Below are 14594 nucleotides of genomic sequence, written 5' to 3' on the forward strand. Positions count from 1 at the left end.
GGTAACGTGGGTACTGGGGCGACCGCTAGTAATCAGCTAGTGATGCCGGACTCCAGCCAATCAGCCCAGACAAAGATGAGCAGAAAAACTTATAAGGCAATAACCACGTCTAGCTAATTTGTGACTACACTTTAGTTACACAGTAAAGAGTGGATCCTCTAAAAATTTCCCGGATTCTGTGCTTTTAGCAACTGCTTGTTTGGGGCTTTATTTTTCCTTTAGTTATCAGTCAAATTGCTTTCAAAAGATCTTTATCAAACTGTAAAAAAAGAGAATAGTATATAACTGAGCAAAGCCCAAGTCTAGATAATAAACTCTAGTCCCACATATAAGGCACTTTGACCTGGCCACTTTAACATAATCTCATTTCAGACTCACAAGATTTCTAGAGCGTAAATGCCTCTGTCCACAGGCAAGTATTGGTTGATGTGATTTTTATTTTACACATGGGGCACACTCGCATGGGTGTGTACGTGCTCATGAACTGTCATCTGATAATCAGTAAATGCTCTACAATAAGGATAAAATTTCCCCAAATTTTGGGTTCCTGTGGCTCAGTCGGTTGAGCATCCAACTCTTGGTTTTGGCTCGGGTCATGGTCTCAAACCCCCCATTTGGGCCCTGCACTGAGCTTGGAGCTTACTGAAGGATTCTCTCTCTCTTCCTCTGACCCTCTCCTGCCCTCACACTCTCTCTTAAAAAAAAAAAAAAAAATCCTCAATTCTAAAACGCACAGGGAAAATTCAAAAAAGAAACTCTCCTCTCCTGTCAAGGAATAGATGGTCAAATATTTTAATAGACCAGGTTCCCTGATGGTTGGTAGGAAAGATCAAAGGGTACCCAGGGAGCTGGCAGAGTAAGGAATTTAGGAAATGTCATCTACAATACATTTGAATGAATAACTCTTGAAAGTTTCAAGTGGAGCTAACATAACACAAATTCTACTGCATCTCACTTACAATTTGACATCTTCAATTCAGAAGGCCATTCATTCTCCTCCCGAATAAATTCATTTAAACATTTTACTAAGCACCTAGTACCTGTAAAGCACTAGCCCTGTGAGAGATGCACGCATGAGTGAGCTCTGTCCTCGTTCTTGAGGACTCAGCAGTCTGTAGTAGACATAAGACAAATATACAAACAACCAGACTCCAAGCAGAATGTTATTCATAAGAGAGGTCTCAACAAATACTGTTGGGCATCCATGATCATGATGGTCAACTGTAAATCATTTTGGAACTAAGTAAAACTACTGGTTAGAAAATTCCCAGGCAGAATACAGGGTGTGAGTCCTTTCTCCAAACTATACACATGTGGTTATTTCTGTGAACTCCCTTCCCTGTACTCAGCATAAACAAAGACCTCCCAGTGCCTTAAAAAAATGTTCAATCATGTCCAAATAAGTGATTTCGTAGCTTGAGAGCCCATGAATGATTTTACATTATGTTAATTCAATACAGATCTTATTACTTTGGTTCTTTCTAAAATTAAAGGGTAAAAAAAAAAAAAAAAAGCAATCATCAAAGAATACAAGGCTCAGAAAAGTTAAGAGGAGAGGGGCGCCTGGGTGGCTCGGTCAGTTGAGTGTCTGATTCTTGATTTCGGCACAGGTCACCACGATCATGAGATCGAGGCCTACACTGGGCTCTGTGCTGAGCATGGAACCTACTTGAGATTCTCTCTCTCTCTCTCTCTCTCTCTCTCTCTCTCTCTCTCTCCCTCTCTCTCTCTCCCCCCCAACCCTTCCCCTGCTCACTTTTTCTAAAATTAAAAAATAATAAATAAAAATTAAAAACAAAGAAAAGTTAAGAGGAGAGATTTATTTTTGGCTTGCTCATCATGGAGGCGGTCTGCATTCCCAGTGCATGATGCCAAGAAAAAAGCTTCCTCTGCCCTAACCTGTCATCACAGCTCATTTTAATACCCATCTCAGGTCTCAAAGCTTTTTAGGGGGAAAAATTAGGTCAAGACTTTCTAAGAGGTTCGGGGCACTTAGGTGGCTCAGTCGGTTGAGCGACCTACTCTTGATCTCGTCTCAGGTCGTGATCTCAGTTTGTGGGTTTGAGTCCTGCATCGGGCTCTGCCCTGACAGTGGGGAGCCTGCTTGGAGTTCTCTCTCTCTTTCTCTCTGCCCCTACCCGACTCATGCTCTCTCTCTCTCTCTCTCTTAATAAATAAATTAATTAAAAAAAAAGATTTTCTAAAAGGTTCAAGGGGCCGAACAGAACAATTAACAAATTTATTTAACTCCACTTTTGTTCACTTTTAGCTTTCAAAACTCTGTAGACACAAGGCCAGATTTCAACAGCTCCCTACCACACAAATCAACCAGGGTGAGAAAAATCTAACCATTTTTAATCTAAAAGAACTGATAACATAGGTACAATTATTTACCAGCTTTAAAAAAACAGAACGACAATTTGTGAATGTCTGCTTCTTTCTGCCATTGACAATGGACCACTGGTCTTTTTGAGAATGACCCTGTTGGGGAGATGAATGCCTGCTTTAACTATATTCAGGCTGTTGAAGTGTCAAAGGTGAAATTATGACTTGAAGGAAATTTATTAAGGTGATAAGGTTCATTCTACTTCATAAAGTAAAAAAAAAAAAAAAATTAGAATTAGGTTCTCAAGTCTTTTTTAAAAGGTGGGGTGTTCTAGTGGGAAAAAACATGAGCTCTGGAAAACACATTTCTATTTGGAAATAGAAGATTGGAAATTTATTACACACACTAGCCTGAGTAAATTACTTATGTTGTCTGAATTTCCAGTTGCGTATGTGTAAAATTCAATCATTTAACACATATTGTGGCAATACTCTAGGTGTCAGGCAAACAGCAGTGAACAAATTCTTTCCGTCATGAAGCTTATGTTCAAATGGGGAGAATATACAGAAATGAACACAGAAACACACAGGACAAATAAGTAGAAACTTTAAAACATACTATGTCAGATGGTAATGAGCACTAAGGAGAAAAATAATGCAAGGAAGAGGTCTCAAAGAACAATCAAAGGTCTCACTCAAAAAGATAACACGTGGACAAAGACGTGAAGGAACCCCAGAAGCAAGCCCTGGATATATGAGGTCAATAAAGGGTGTAGCATGAGCAAAGGCCCTGAGGTAGAAACAGGCCAGCTTGTTGAAGGAACAGTAAGAAAGCCAAGTATAGCTGATGCAGAGTGACAAAAGGGGAGAAGAGGAGAAGAGTAGAAAACGAAGTCAGAGAAAAGGAATAAGGAACAATTGGGCAAGGTCCTGTAGGGCAACTAGGGTATTATAAAGGAGTCTGACTTTCCCTCAGAGTGTGATGGGAAGCCACTGGCAGGCCTGGAACATAGGAGGTGCTGGTCCTAGCTTATATATCAGAACAAACATTCACCACACAGAATTACTTTGTGAGGACCAAATGTGATGTGAAGGCTTTACACTGAAAAGTACCATCAAAATTCAAAGCATACTTACTATATCACTAACTTTCTATGTGTGTTTTTATACCAGACAGCTTTGCCAAACTTCTGCACAAAACAGCAGTAAATACTGAGAGCAACTCTCTCCATCTCTACTACCCTGTATCTAAGGTCTTGGCTTTTGGTTTTATTTATTTTTGAGAGAGAAAGAGCGTACGCAGGGAAGAGGCAGAAAGAGAAGGGGACAGAGGGTCTGAAGCGGGCTCTGCACTGACAGCAACAAGCCCAATGTGGGGCTCGAACTCACAAACCGTGAGGTCATGACCTGATCTGAGTTCGGACACTCAACGGAACGAGCCACGCAGGCACCCCGTTTTGGTTTGAAATCAAACAACAAATAAGCTGTTATTTCCACCAGAAAGACCAACAGTGTGAAAACCAATCTCACCACTATCATCAAACCCAGCAATGACTCATGAAGCTGCATGTGCTTAACAAGCATTTTTCCTTTGAAGTGACTGAATCAAAAAAAGGAGGCTTCGGTGGCTGGTAGCAACACTCCTATTACCACAACGACCACCCAAACCAAATTTCTACTTTATTTCTTAATTACTGATGTATATCAAATGTACTTAGGGCAACTCTGCATTACATAAATGAAGTATGTTACAAGTGGTATTCTTAATACCACTGATAATAAATTATCAAGTAGCTAAACTTTTCATTATGGCACAGCTCATCATACACCACTATTTAGAGACAATTATGGAAACTGATGGCCTTGTTAATTTGTAAGGAAAAACTGTGCCAACCTGAAATGACCCTGTGGATGGACAATTAGTTCTGGGCTTTGCACTTTTCTGTCTTCTTGATAGTACTTTGTCATTTCAACTAAGCTTTGATTACCACTATCACGTGTATGAAAATAACTCTTTTGCCTTCACTATCTACTACTCTAAACTCCAACCCCACATAGCCATGTGTGGGCTGGCATTGCCATCTGATGTTCTGTCAGCAACAAAGAACCTCATGTAACTTTTACTGAGCCCTACTTTTACTAAGCACTTCAACTGGTGTGCTAACTTATTCTACCCTCTAACTTATTTACTCTCCAAGAATGTTACTCTTATATCTCCATCTTATATTTAAAGTTAAGTAACTAGCCCAAAGTCACATATTAAGAAAGAGAACCAAAGGCACCCGGGGGGCTCAGTCGGTTGGGTGTCCGACTTTGGCTCAGGTCATGATCTCACGGTCTGTTCAAGCCCCACGACGGGGCTCTGTGCTGAGAGTTCGGAGCCTGGAGCCTGCTTGGGATTCTGTGTCTCCCTTTCTCTCTGCCCTCCCCCGCTCGTGCTCTGTCTCTCGTCTCTCTCTCTCAAAAAATAAAATAATTAAAAAAAAAAAAAAAGAAAGAAAAAAGAGAACCAGCACTGGAGCCTAGACATTTTTGCTCCAGGACAAATGCACTTAACTACTGCTGCACGTCACAGTTGACTTAGCTTTGCACCTAAAAACAATAGGTACGAAACAAAATTCATCATCTACTCTCTCCTGGCCCTCCTGCAAACCAACTCTCACTGTCTTCACTTCGACGCTTCCCAAGGGCAGTCAGTTCCTGGGACAACCAGGCTGCCTTCCAGCCAAAATTTCACTGAAGACAGGTCACAGGGGCAGCGACAAAGCAAGGCCGCCCCTCCAACGCCGGGGGTGTGTCGGAGAGCTTTCCCCGGGTGCCCTCCAAGAGTAGCCATCCCACCCTCTCCTCTGCTCCCCGAAATGGCCTTTCGCCCCTCGCGCGTCCCGCGGTGGGCCTGCCTCGCCCTCTGGCAGCTCCGAACTTCCACACTCTGAGCTCCAAGCCCGGATCACCTCATCTCGCCTCTCCCTCCCCGGCCTAACAGTTGCAGCATTTACCTGCCCCTCTGCTTCCGCCATGATGCAGCCAGAGAGTCACATGACAGACCCGGAAATGAGAGAAACCTAGACACTGGAAACAGGGGCTGCTGGGAAATGTAGTTTTAGCGCCTCTGAACCGGGGCGTCATTTCGTGCATCTCTGCTTCTGACTTTCCCAGCTCAATGGAGATGGCCCCTGGAGAATCTGAACAAAACCGTTGTTGAGTTCATGATTTATTTTTTTGTTGTTCTTACTGGTTCCATGATTATGACATTATTTACTAATATTCGCTATGTATGAAGCCCTGTGGTTATAGTTTTGCAAACATTTTCTCGTTTAATACCCCCAGCAATCCCTAGTGTTACCCCTATTTATAGAGGAGAACACCATGGCTCAGAGGTCACACACCTGTAAGAGGCAGAACTAGGATTAGAATGTGGCCATCTCTGGGGCACCTGGGTGCTTCAGTCCGTTAAGCATCAGACTTTGGATCAGGTCATGATCTCACAGTTCCTGAGTTCCTGCCCCACATAGGGCTCTCTGCTGACAGCCTAGATCTGATCTGGACCCTGCTTCTGATTACCTCTCGCTCTCTCTCTGCCCCTCCCCCACTCTGCTCTGTCTGTCTGTCTCTCTCTCTCTCTCTCAAAAAATGAATACAACATTTAAAAAGTTTTTTAAAAAATAGAATTTGGCCATGTTTAATGCCAAAGACTCTATGATTAGCAAATGCTTCCTAGTCTAAAAGGTGTCTTGTCCTTTTTAACAAATATATTCAGCGAATATAAAGCATAAATCAGTCCTTGCAGTGGAGAACCAGATAAGAACTTATATTTTAAAAATATTTGGCTTGCTTGTACTGCTTGCTGCTTTCATTTGACATCTTCTTTTGGCATCTGTACATTGAAATTTAAAACAAAAAAAAAATCTCCATTGTTAAATTAGTTGTTAAACTTTTATTAGATATGTTCTATAAATATTTAAGATAGAATATAAATTTATCCTTGGTAAAATCTGTAAAACCATTGTCTTTTGTCCATCCTTTAAAACGAATGATCCCCTCACCATGTTTCTGAACATTATAAAACTCTCCTTCCTAATCCTCAGGAATTTGCAATATCTTATCCAAAAACAGCCATTTTCTTCTTTCCAATCATCTCCAGTAATTCATAACTAGAAAAAGGTGCCACAAATGGCAGCACGTGGTGGGTGCCCGGTGCCCTTTTTGCCCCCGTGCCTCATTGACTCCAACTTACAAGGAAGGCATGGAAGGAGGTCTCTAGCTATAACCTGGTCAACCCATGATTCCCATGGCCTAAGTGACCTCATGCGAGACACTTGTCTTCTCTCCAGGGCCTGAATGACCTCTTCCTCTAACACTTGCTCCTGTCCCTCTCCCAGTCTGCTGATCACTCAGTCACAAAGGATTGATGAAAGGCCAACCTAAGGCTTTTAGATATCCATAACCAAGCACCGAGTACTCTGAGTTTTGACCTTTCCAATCTGAGTTCCTAAGATCTCTTGCAAAGCAACCGGGACACAAACATTGCTCAAGTTCCACTACTTCATGTCTGACAGGAAGCTTTACACAGACTAAAAAGGTGCAGGAACCCTCAGTTCAGCCTCCACGGAAGAAAGAAAGAAATAAGTCTAGCTCTTCTACCAAATTCTAATTTTGCCTTTTCCCATTATGATCTAGACACACCCATAAAATTCTAGTGGGTCTAACTAAAGATGTAGCCAAAGCTTCTGCAGATTATCCTCTGCTCATGCTAACCTCAGAGACTCTGGAGTCCCCAAGCCTGCACCCGTTCAGTATACTCTCTTGACTATAACAAAATATGATGAGTGTTGGATCTTCTGTGTCCTTTTGGACAGACCAGAAAGTGAAGAGACAGAGATACAGAATGATGAATGAGAGGAAGAACCCCACTACAGGATAGCAGGTTCACACTGTGCCTGTGGGCAAGATGAAATTCATCTGTGATCTCAGAGCCCCAAGTTTCCTCCTATGAAATGAGAGTTTTTGGCTCCCTTGTCTAAGAGATCTTCTCACCTCCTGCTACTGAAAGCGTGGTCCACAGACCAGCAGCATCAATATCACCTGGGAGCCTTTTAGAAATGAAGTTTAGGGCCCCTCCAAAGATCTAGAGCCAGAAGCTGGCTTTTAATATCTCCTCAGGGATGATATGAACATTAGAGTCTGAGAAGTAATTAGCCCAACAGTCTTTCATTCTTTGGCAAATCACTTGGTTTGTTTTTTTTTTTTTTTTTTTTTTTTGCCCATCAGTCCACCCTCCCACCTTTAAACTGTGGAGGCTGGGGCACCTGGATGGCTCAGTCGGTTGAGCATTAACGTTGGCTCAGGTCATGATCTCACAGTCTGTGAGTTGGAGCCCAATGTCAGGCTCTGTGCTGACAGCTCAGAACCTGGAGCCGGCTTCGGATTCTGTCTCCCTCTCTCTCTCTGCCCCTCCCCCACTTGTGTGCACGCACACACTCTCTCTCTCACTCTCTCTCTCAAAAGTAATAAATGAATAAGCTTAAAAAAACAAACTGTGGAGGTGAAAGTAAGAATAAATATTTTTCTCAAACTAACATGGAAAATTCACCAGGATAGACCACAGTCTTGGCCATTAGACACACGTCAACAAATTCAAAAGAACAGAAGTCATAACACTCCTCCTCACAGACCACAATCGGATTAAACTAGAAACCAATAACAGAAAGATAACTGGAAAATCCCAAATACATGGAATGTAAACAACACTTCTAAATAGCAAATGGGTCAAAAGATAAATCTTGAGAAATAATCTTAAGCATTTTTGATTACATGAAAATGCAAACACAACTTATCAAAAATCGTGGCATGCAGTAAAAGCAGTGTTTAGAGGGGAATTTATAGCATTGAATGCATAATTTAGAAAAAAAAGAGAGACATCTAAAATCAGTAACATAAATTTCCCCATTAGGAAAAGATGAGCAAATTAAATCCAAAGCAACCAGAAGAAAAGTAATAAGAATTAGAGCAGAGCAATGAAAACAAAAACAAAAACAAACAAACAAACAAAAAATCAACTGGGAAAATCAACAAAACAAAAAGATGCTTCTATGAAAAGATCAATAAAATCAATAAGGCAGGCTAACTAAGAAAAAGAGAGGACATAAATTACTAATATCAGATATGAAGGCGGAGACGTCAATACAGATTCTGTATTAAAAGGATAATAAAGGAATACTGTGAATAACTTTATGCCCACAAATTTCATAATCTAGATGAAATGGGCCAATTCCTTGAAAGATACAATCTTCCAAAAGCACCCAGGAGGAAATAGACAATGTTATATCTATATCTATTTTTAAAAAAATCAAATCAATAGTTAATAACCTTTCGAAAGGCCTACATATGTTACCGGTGAATTATACTGAAAATTTACAGGAGAAATCATGCCAATTCTCCATAGCCTCTTTCAGAGAATGGAAGCAGAGAGAATACTTCCTAACTCATTCTATGAGGCCAGCATTGCCCTAATACCAAATCAGACAAAGGCATTACAGGAAAAGAAAATGACAGACCAATATCTCTCATGAACACAGATTCAAAAATACTCAACAAAATATTACAAAATTTTTTTTTAACATTCATTCATTTTAGAGAACAGAGCACGATCGGGGGAGGGGCAGAGAGAGACGGACACACAGAATCCAAAGCAGGCTCCAGGCTCTGAACTTTTGGCACAGAGCCCAACGCAGGGCTTGAACTCAGGAAACGTGAGATCATGACCTGAGCCGAAGCCAAACGCTTAACAAACTGAGCCACCCAGGCATCCGCCTCAACAAAATATTAACAAATCAAGTTTAAAAATGTATGAAAATATTAGAGACCATGACCAAGTTGGATTTATTTCAAGTATGCAAGACTGGTTCACATTCAAAAATCAATTAATGTAATCCATAAAATCAACAGACTAAAAAAGAAAAATCGCATGATCATATCAATAGATGCAGAAACACCTATTCATGATAAAAACTCATGGTAAGCTGAAAATAGAGAGGAACTTTCTCAAGTTGATAAAGACTATCTACAAAAGACCTGCAGCTAACATAATACTCAAAGCATTCCCACTAAGAGCAAGTACAAGGCAAGGATGTCCCCTCTCAACACATTGTTTCAACACCATTTAGGAATCAGCAAGGCAAAATAAATAAATAAATAAATGAAAGTTTATAGTTTGGAAAGGATTGGGAAGGAAGACATAACACTGTCTTTGTTAGCCATTGGCATTAGCTGTAGAAAATCTGAAAGATTTGATCAAAACCTTCTGGAACTAATAAGCAATTATGGCAAGTTTGCAGGACACGAGTTTAGTATACAAAAGCCGATTGCTTCCCTATGTGTCAGCAACGAACAAGTAGAATTTGACATTAAAGACATAATACTATGGAGGGTATTATGCTATGTGAAATAAGCCAGGCAGAAAAAGACAGATGTCATATGTTCTCACTCATATGTGGATCCTGAGAAACTTAACAGAAGACCATGGGGGAGGGGAAGGGGGAAAAAAAGTGACAGAGAGGAAAGGAGGCAAACCATAAGAGACTCTTAAATACTGAGAACAAATTGAGGGTTGATGGGGGGGTGGGGGACAGGGGAAAATGGGTGATGGGCATTGAGAAGGGCCCCTGCTGGGGTGAGCACTGGGTGTTGTATGGAAACCAGTTTGACAATAAATTATATTTAATATTGGGGCACCTGGGTGGCTCGGTCGGTTAAGCATCTGACTTTAAAAAAAAATTTTTTTTAATGTTTATTTTTGAAAGAGAGAGAGACACACACACAGAGTGTGAGCAAGGGAGGGGCAGAGAGAAAGGGAGACACAGGATCCGAAGCAGGCTCCAGGCTTTGAGCTGTCAGCACAGAGCCCAACTCGGGGCTCGAACTCACGGGGCTTGAACTCAAGAACCATGAGATCATGACCTGAGCTGAAGTCAGACACTTAACCGACTGAACCACCCAGGCACCCCAAGTGTCTGACTTTTGATTTTGGCTCAGGTCATGTTCTCACAGTTGGTGGGAATGAGCCCCATGTCAGGCTCTGTGCTGACAACCTTGCTTGGGATTCTCTCTCTCCCACTCTCTCTGCTCCTCCCCCCACACATGTGCTTGCACTCCCTCTCTCAAAATAAATAAAAAACATTTTTTAAAAATCTTTAAAAAAATAAAACACAATTCTTTTTATATTAGCACTCCCCAAATTAAAATATTTTTATATAAATCTAACAAAATATGTACAAGATCTATATAAGGAAACTATAAAACTCTGATGAATAAATTAAAAAAGAACCAGATAAATGAAGAGACAGTCCATGTTCATGGATTGGGAGACTCAATATTGTCAAGACGTCACTTCTTCCCAACTTGGTCTATAGTGTTCGTGCATTCCCAATCAAAATTCCAGTGAGTTACTTTATAGATACAAACTGATCCTAAAGTTCATAGGGGAAGCAAAAGACCCAGAAAAGCTAACACAATATTGAATGAGAAGAACAAAGTTGGAAAGCAGATGTTACCCAACTTCAAGACTTACTGTAAAACTATAGTAATCAAAACAAGGTAGTATTGGTGAAAGAACAGACAAATATATCATTGGAAGAAATGGAGAGCCCAGAAATAGACCCACATCAATATAGTCAACCAATCTTTGACAAAGGAGCAATACAATGGAGCAAAGATAGTCCCTTCAACAAATGGTACTGGAACAATTAGACAGACATTCACATGCAAAAAAAAAAAAAAAAAAGAATCTAGACACAGACCTTACACACTTCATAAAAATTAGCTTAAAATGAATCATAGACCTAAATGTAAAATGCAAAAATATAAAACCCCCAGGAGATAATATAGGAGAAAACCTGGATGATTTGGGGTATGTGATGCATTTTTGCTACAACACTAAAGACATGATCCATGGAAGAAACTGATGATAAGTTAGATTTTATTAAAATGTAAAACTGCTTTTGAAAAGACAATGTCAAAAGAATGAGAAGACAAAACACAGATGGGGAGGAAATATTTGCAAAAGACTTATCTGATAAAGGACCATTACCCAAAATATGCAAAGAACTCTTAAAACCAAGAAAACAAAGCAAAAAAAAATAATTAAAATATGAGCCAAAGACCTTAACAGGTACCTCACCAAAAAAGATACACAGATAGCAAATAAGCATATGAAAAGATACTCCATATCACAAGTCAGCAGAGAAATACAAATCAAAACAGCAATGACATACACAACTACACATCTATTAGAATGTCCAAAATCTGGAACACGGACAATACCAAAGGTCAGCAAGGTTGTCCCATGTATTGCTATTGGGAATCGTAATTGGTACAGCCACTTTGGAAGACAGTTTGTCGGTTTTTCACAAAACTAAACACACTCTTATTATACAACACGGGAATCATACTCCTTGGTACTTACCCCCCAAAACTGAAAGCATGTCCACACAAAAACCTGCGTAAAGACCCGTTTATGGCAGCTTTAATCACAATTGCCAACACTTGGAAGCAGGCGAGATGTTGTCCGGTGGGTGAATACATAACCATACATCCAGTTCAGTTACTGTATATAAATAAATTGTTTTAAGTCCAAACAGGATTTCACTCAGCACTAAAAAGAAATGAGCTATCAATAAATGAATAGACATGGAAGAAACCGAAGTGCATATTACTAAGTGAAAGAAGCCAATCTGAACAGTTCACATACTTCATTCATGCTTCCACCTAAGTGACATTCTGGAAGAGGCAAAACTATGGAGGCAGTAAATTGATCAGTGGTTGCCAGGGCTGAGGAGCTGGGGGTGGCCTAGAGGGGGTTGGGATAGATGGGAAGAATACTGAGGATTTCTAGGGCAGTGAAAATACACTGATGATATTATAATGATGAATATGTCATTATACATTTGTCCAATCTCATAGAATAAGCATCAAGAGTGAACCCTGGTGTAAACTATGGACTTTGGGGGATAATGATGTGTCAGTGTATGTTCATCAGCTGTAACAAATGGACCACTCCGGTGGGGCATGGTGATAGTTGGGGAGGTGATGCGTGTGTAGGGCCAGAGGCATACATGAGAAATCTCTGTACCTTTTTCTCAATTTTATTGTGAACCTGAAAGTGCTCTAAAAAAAAATTCTCTCTCTCTTTTTTTAAGAAAATGTGATTTTCTGTACAATTACAGTGTGCATAGAGTAGTATCTTACCCATAGTGAGGATAGAAAATCCCAGTGGTTACTCTTTCCATGGTAATTTCTCATAAATGATCATCATTCTATGTATGTTAATACCTCACGTCTATGGACTTCTAAGGGGAATGGTGAAGATTAATTTCTTTGTAAAATGAAAAAGGTAATATGTAAGTGATCTGTCAATGATAACGCAGTAATGAATAAGAGAGAAGAGACTCCAGAAGGATTTTTTCTTACGTTTACTGCAATACTTTCGGAGGATATTTTTCCAGATTTTCTATATAGGAGGAATACCTAAAGGTGAATTTTAAACATAATCTGGATTGTACTTTACAGTTCTGTGGCACATTTTAAAATTTATTAATATATCAAAAATGTAATTCTGCATAAATAAATATAGCTCTGTATAGTTGTCAATGCTTGGATAGTCTTCTATTGAGTTGATTATCATAATTTATGTAGCCAACCCCTTACTTTCGAATATTTGGATTGCTTTCAAATTTCACTATTATAAACTATATTGTGATAAGTGTTGTTTCTTTTAACACTTGTTTACTTAAATATTTCCTAAGAAAACTGTAGAAATGGTATGGCTTGGTCAGAGGTCCCTTGAAGTTGTCTTAAAAGTTCTTTGGAAATATCAAGAAATGCCTAAAAAACCATTTTTTGGAAATAATCTAATGTGGTAATTTTGAATAATTTATGAAATCCTTTATTCATCCTTTGGGTTTCCTATTTTATGTCTTACTAAGAAATAGTTCAGAGGCCATCTGTTTGGATTTTCCCCAGACATAGACTGCTCATGTGCAATCCACTTACTCAACTTCTTTCACATTTTTGACAGAAAAGCACAAAACTAATTTTTTAACTTAAAGCATGAATTCAATCTGTTCAGAATCCAGGTGTTTAGCTGTGCCAAGCAAATGTATTATTTCATAGAGAATCTTTCATTTTTCAGTCAAAAATTGGAGACAAAATACTTAAACACATCCTGCCATTGGATCCAAATATCATTTGTGAAACCAGGTCCATTTTTCAGCAAGAATCCAATTTCAAGGTATGTTTGTGGAGCAAGACCCCTTCTCTTCCATACATCTGGCATCCTTCAAACACAAAGACTCTAAAAATTGAAAAAAGAAGAGGAAGAGAAGAGAAAAAGGAGGAGGAAGTTTCTACTGATCTAGGTAAAAGCAATGGCGGTCCCCAACTGTGTTCCAAAGTTAACGTAACAAGCCTGTTAATTCGTTGAAACTTAATTGCTTGTTTAGTATAAATAGTAATGTTTCTTAGCTAGAAAACAAATCCACAATCCTGTTGAATCTGTACATTATGAACAATAGGAATCACTACTGTTGCAGTACTGGTAATTAAATTCAAAAACAAAACAAAACACGCTATATGTTGGTTTAATAGTTTTGTATTTCCTTTGAATATTGGTTCAGGAAGAAAACCTTTGTTTCTGCTTTTGTTTTTGTTCTTACCTCATTGTGTTTCTGCAGGACTGCGGTCATTTTTTTGGGATCTGATAACCACCACTTCAGGCATTCTTATCACAGAACAACACAAACTTAGTTACAGGCCCCTGACCCAGACATGAAGTTTAGGACCTTGTGATTGTCATTTAAGGAGAGGAATGTCTTTAACCGCCCCTAGAGAAATCCCCTCAAAAAGAGACCAAGGAGAACGTGTGTGCGGTTAATATTGTACATTAAAGTGAAGACAGATCTGCATCTCAGGTAATCCCTGTTAGACTTTCATGTTGTATTTCCAGCTGGTTTGACAGCTGCTGGAGAAAAATAGTTTCCCTGGTCCTCATGATGTGTGGCAGCACCAGGGCCCATGGCCTGACATCCCTAGTTGATATATCATGAATTTCTTCTTTGACATACAAGTGCCTGGAAGGTAAGAGAGGAACCCCATCACCAACAACCCCGACTCCTCCCAGCCACCTCCCATGGCCATCTGAAGCGCTCTTCCTCCATGTCTGTCCCTCACTTTGGTTCCTGCAGGTTCTACTTCAAACTGGAATGTTCTGGCCT

General features: G+C 39.8%; 1 protein-coding gene across 1 annotated transcript in view; it reads right to left on the bottom strand.

The window, feature by feature from the left end:
- Positions 1–5391, bottom strand: part of VPS41 (VPS41 subunit of HOPS complex) — a 187993-nt gene extending 182602 nt beyond the window's left edge. Inside the window, exon 1 of the mRNA XM_086696999.1 lies at positions 5325–5391. Coding sequence (XP_086553125.1) covers positions 5325–5345 — 21 coding nt within the window. The 5' untranslated portion in view covers positions 5346–5391. The remainder of the gene's footprint in view (positions 1–5324) is intronic.
- Positions 5392–14594: the final 9203 nt, after the last annotated feature.

This window comes from Puma concolor, chromosome A2 (assembly GCF_028749965.1).
Source record: "Puma concolor isolate L17-30 chromosome A2, mPumCon1.1.hap2, whole genome shotgun sequence".
Classification (NCBI taxonomy): domain Eukaryota; kingdom Metazoa; phylum Chordata; class Mammalia; order Carnivora; family Felidae; genus Puma; species Puma concolor.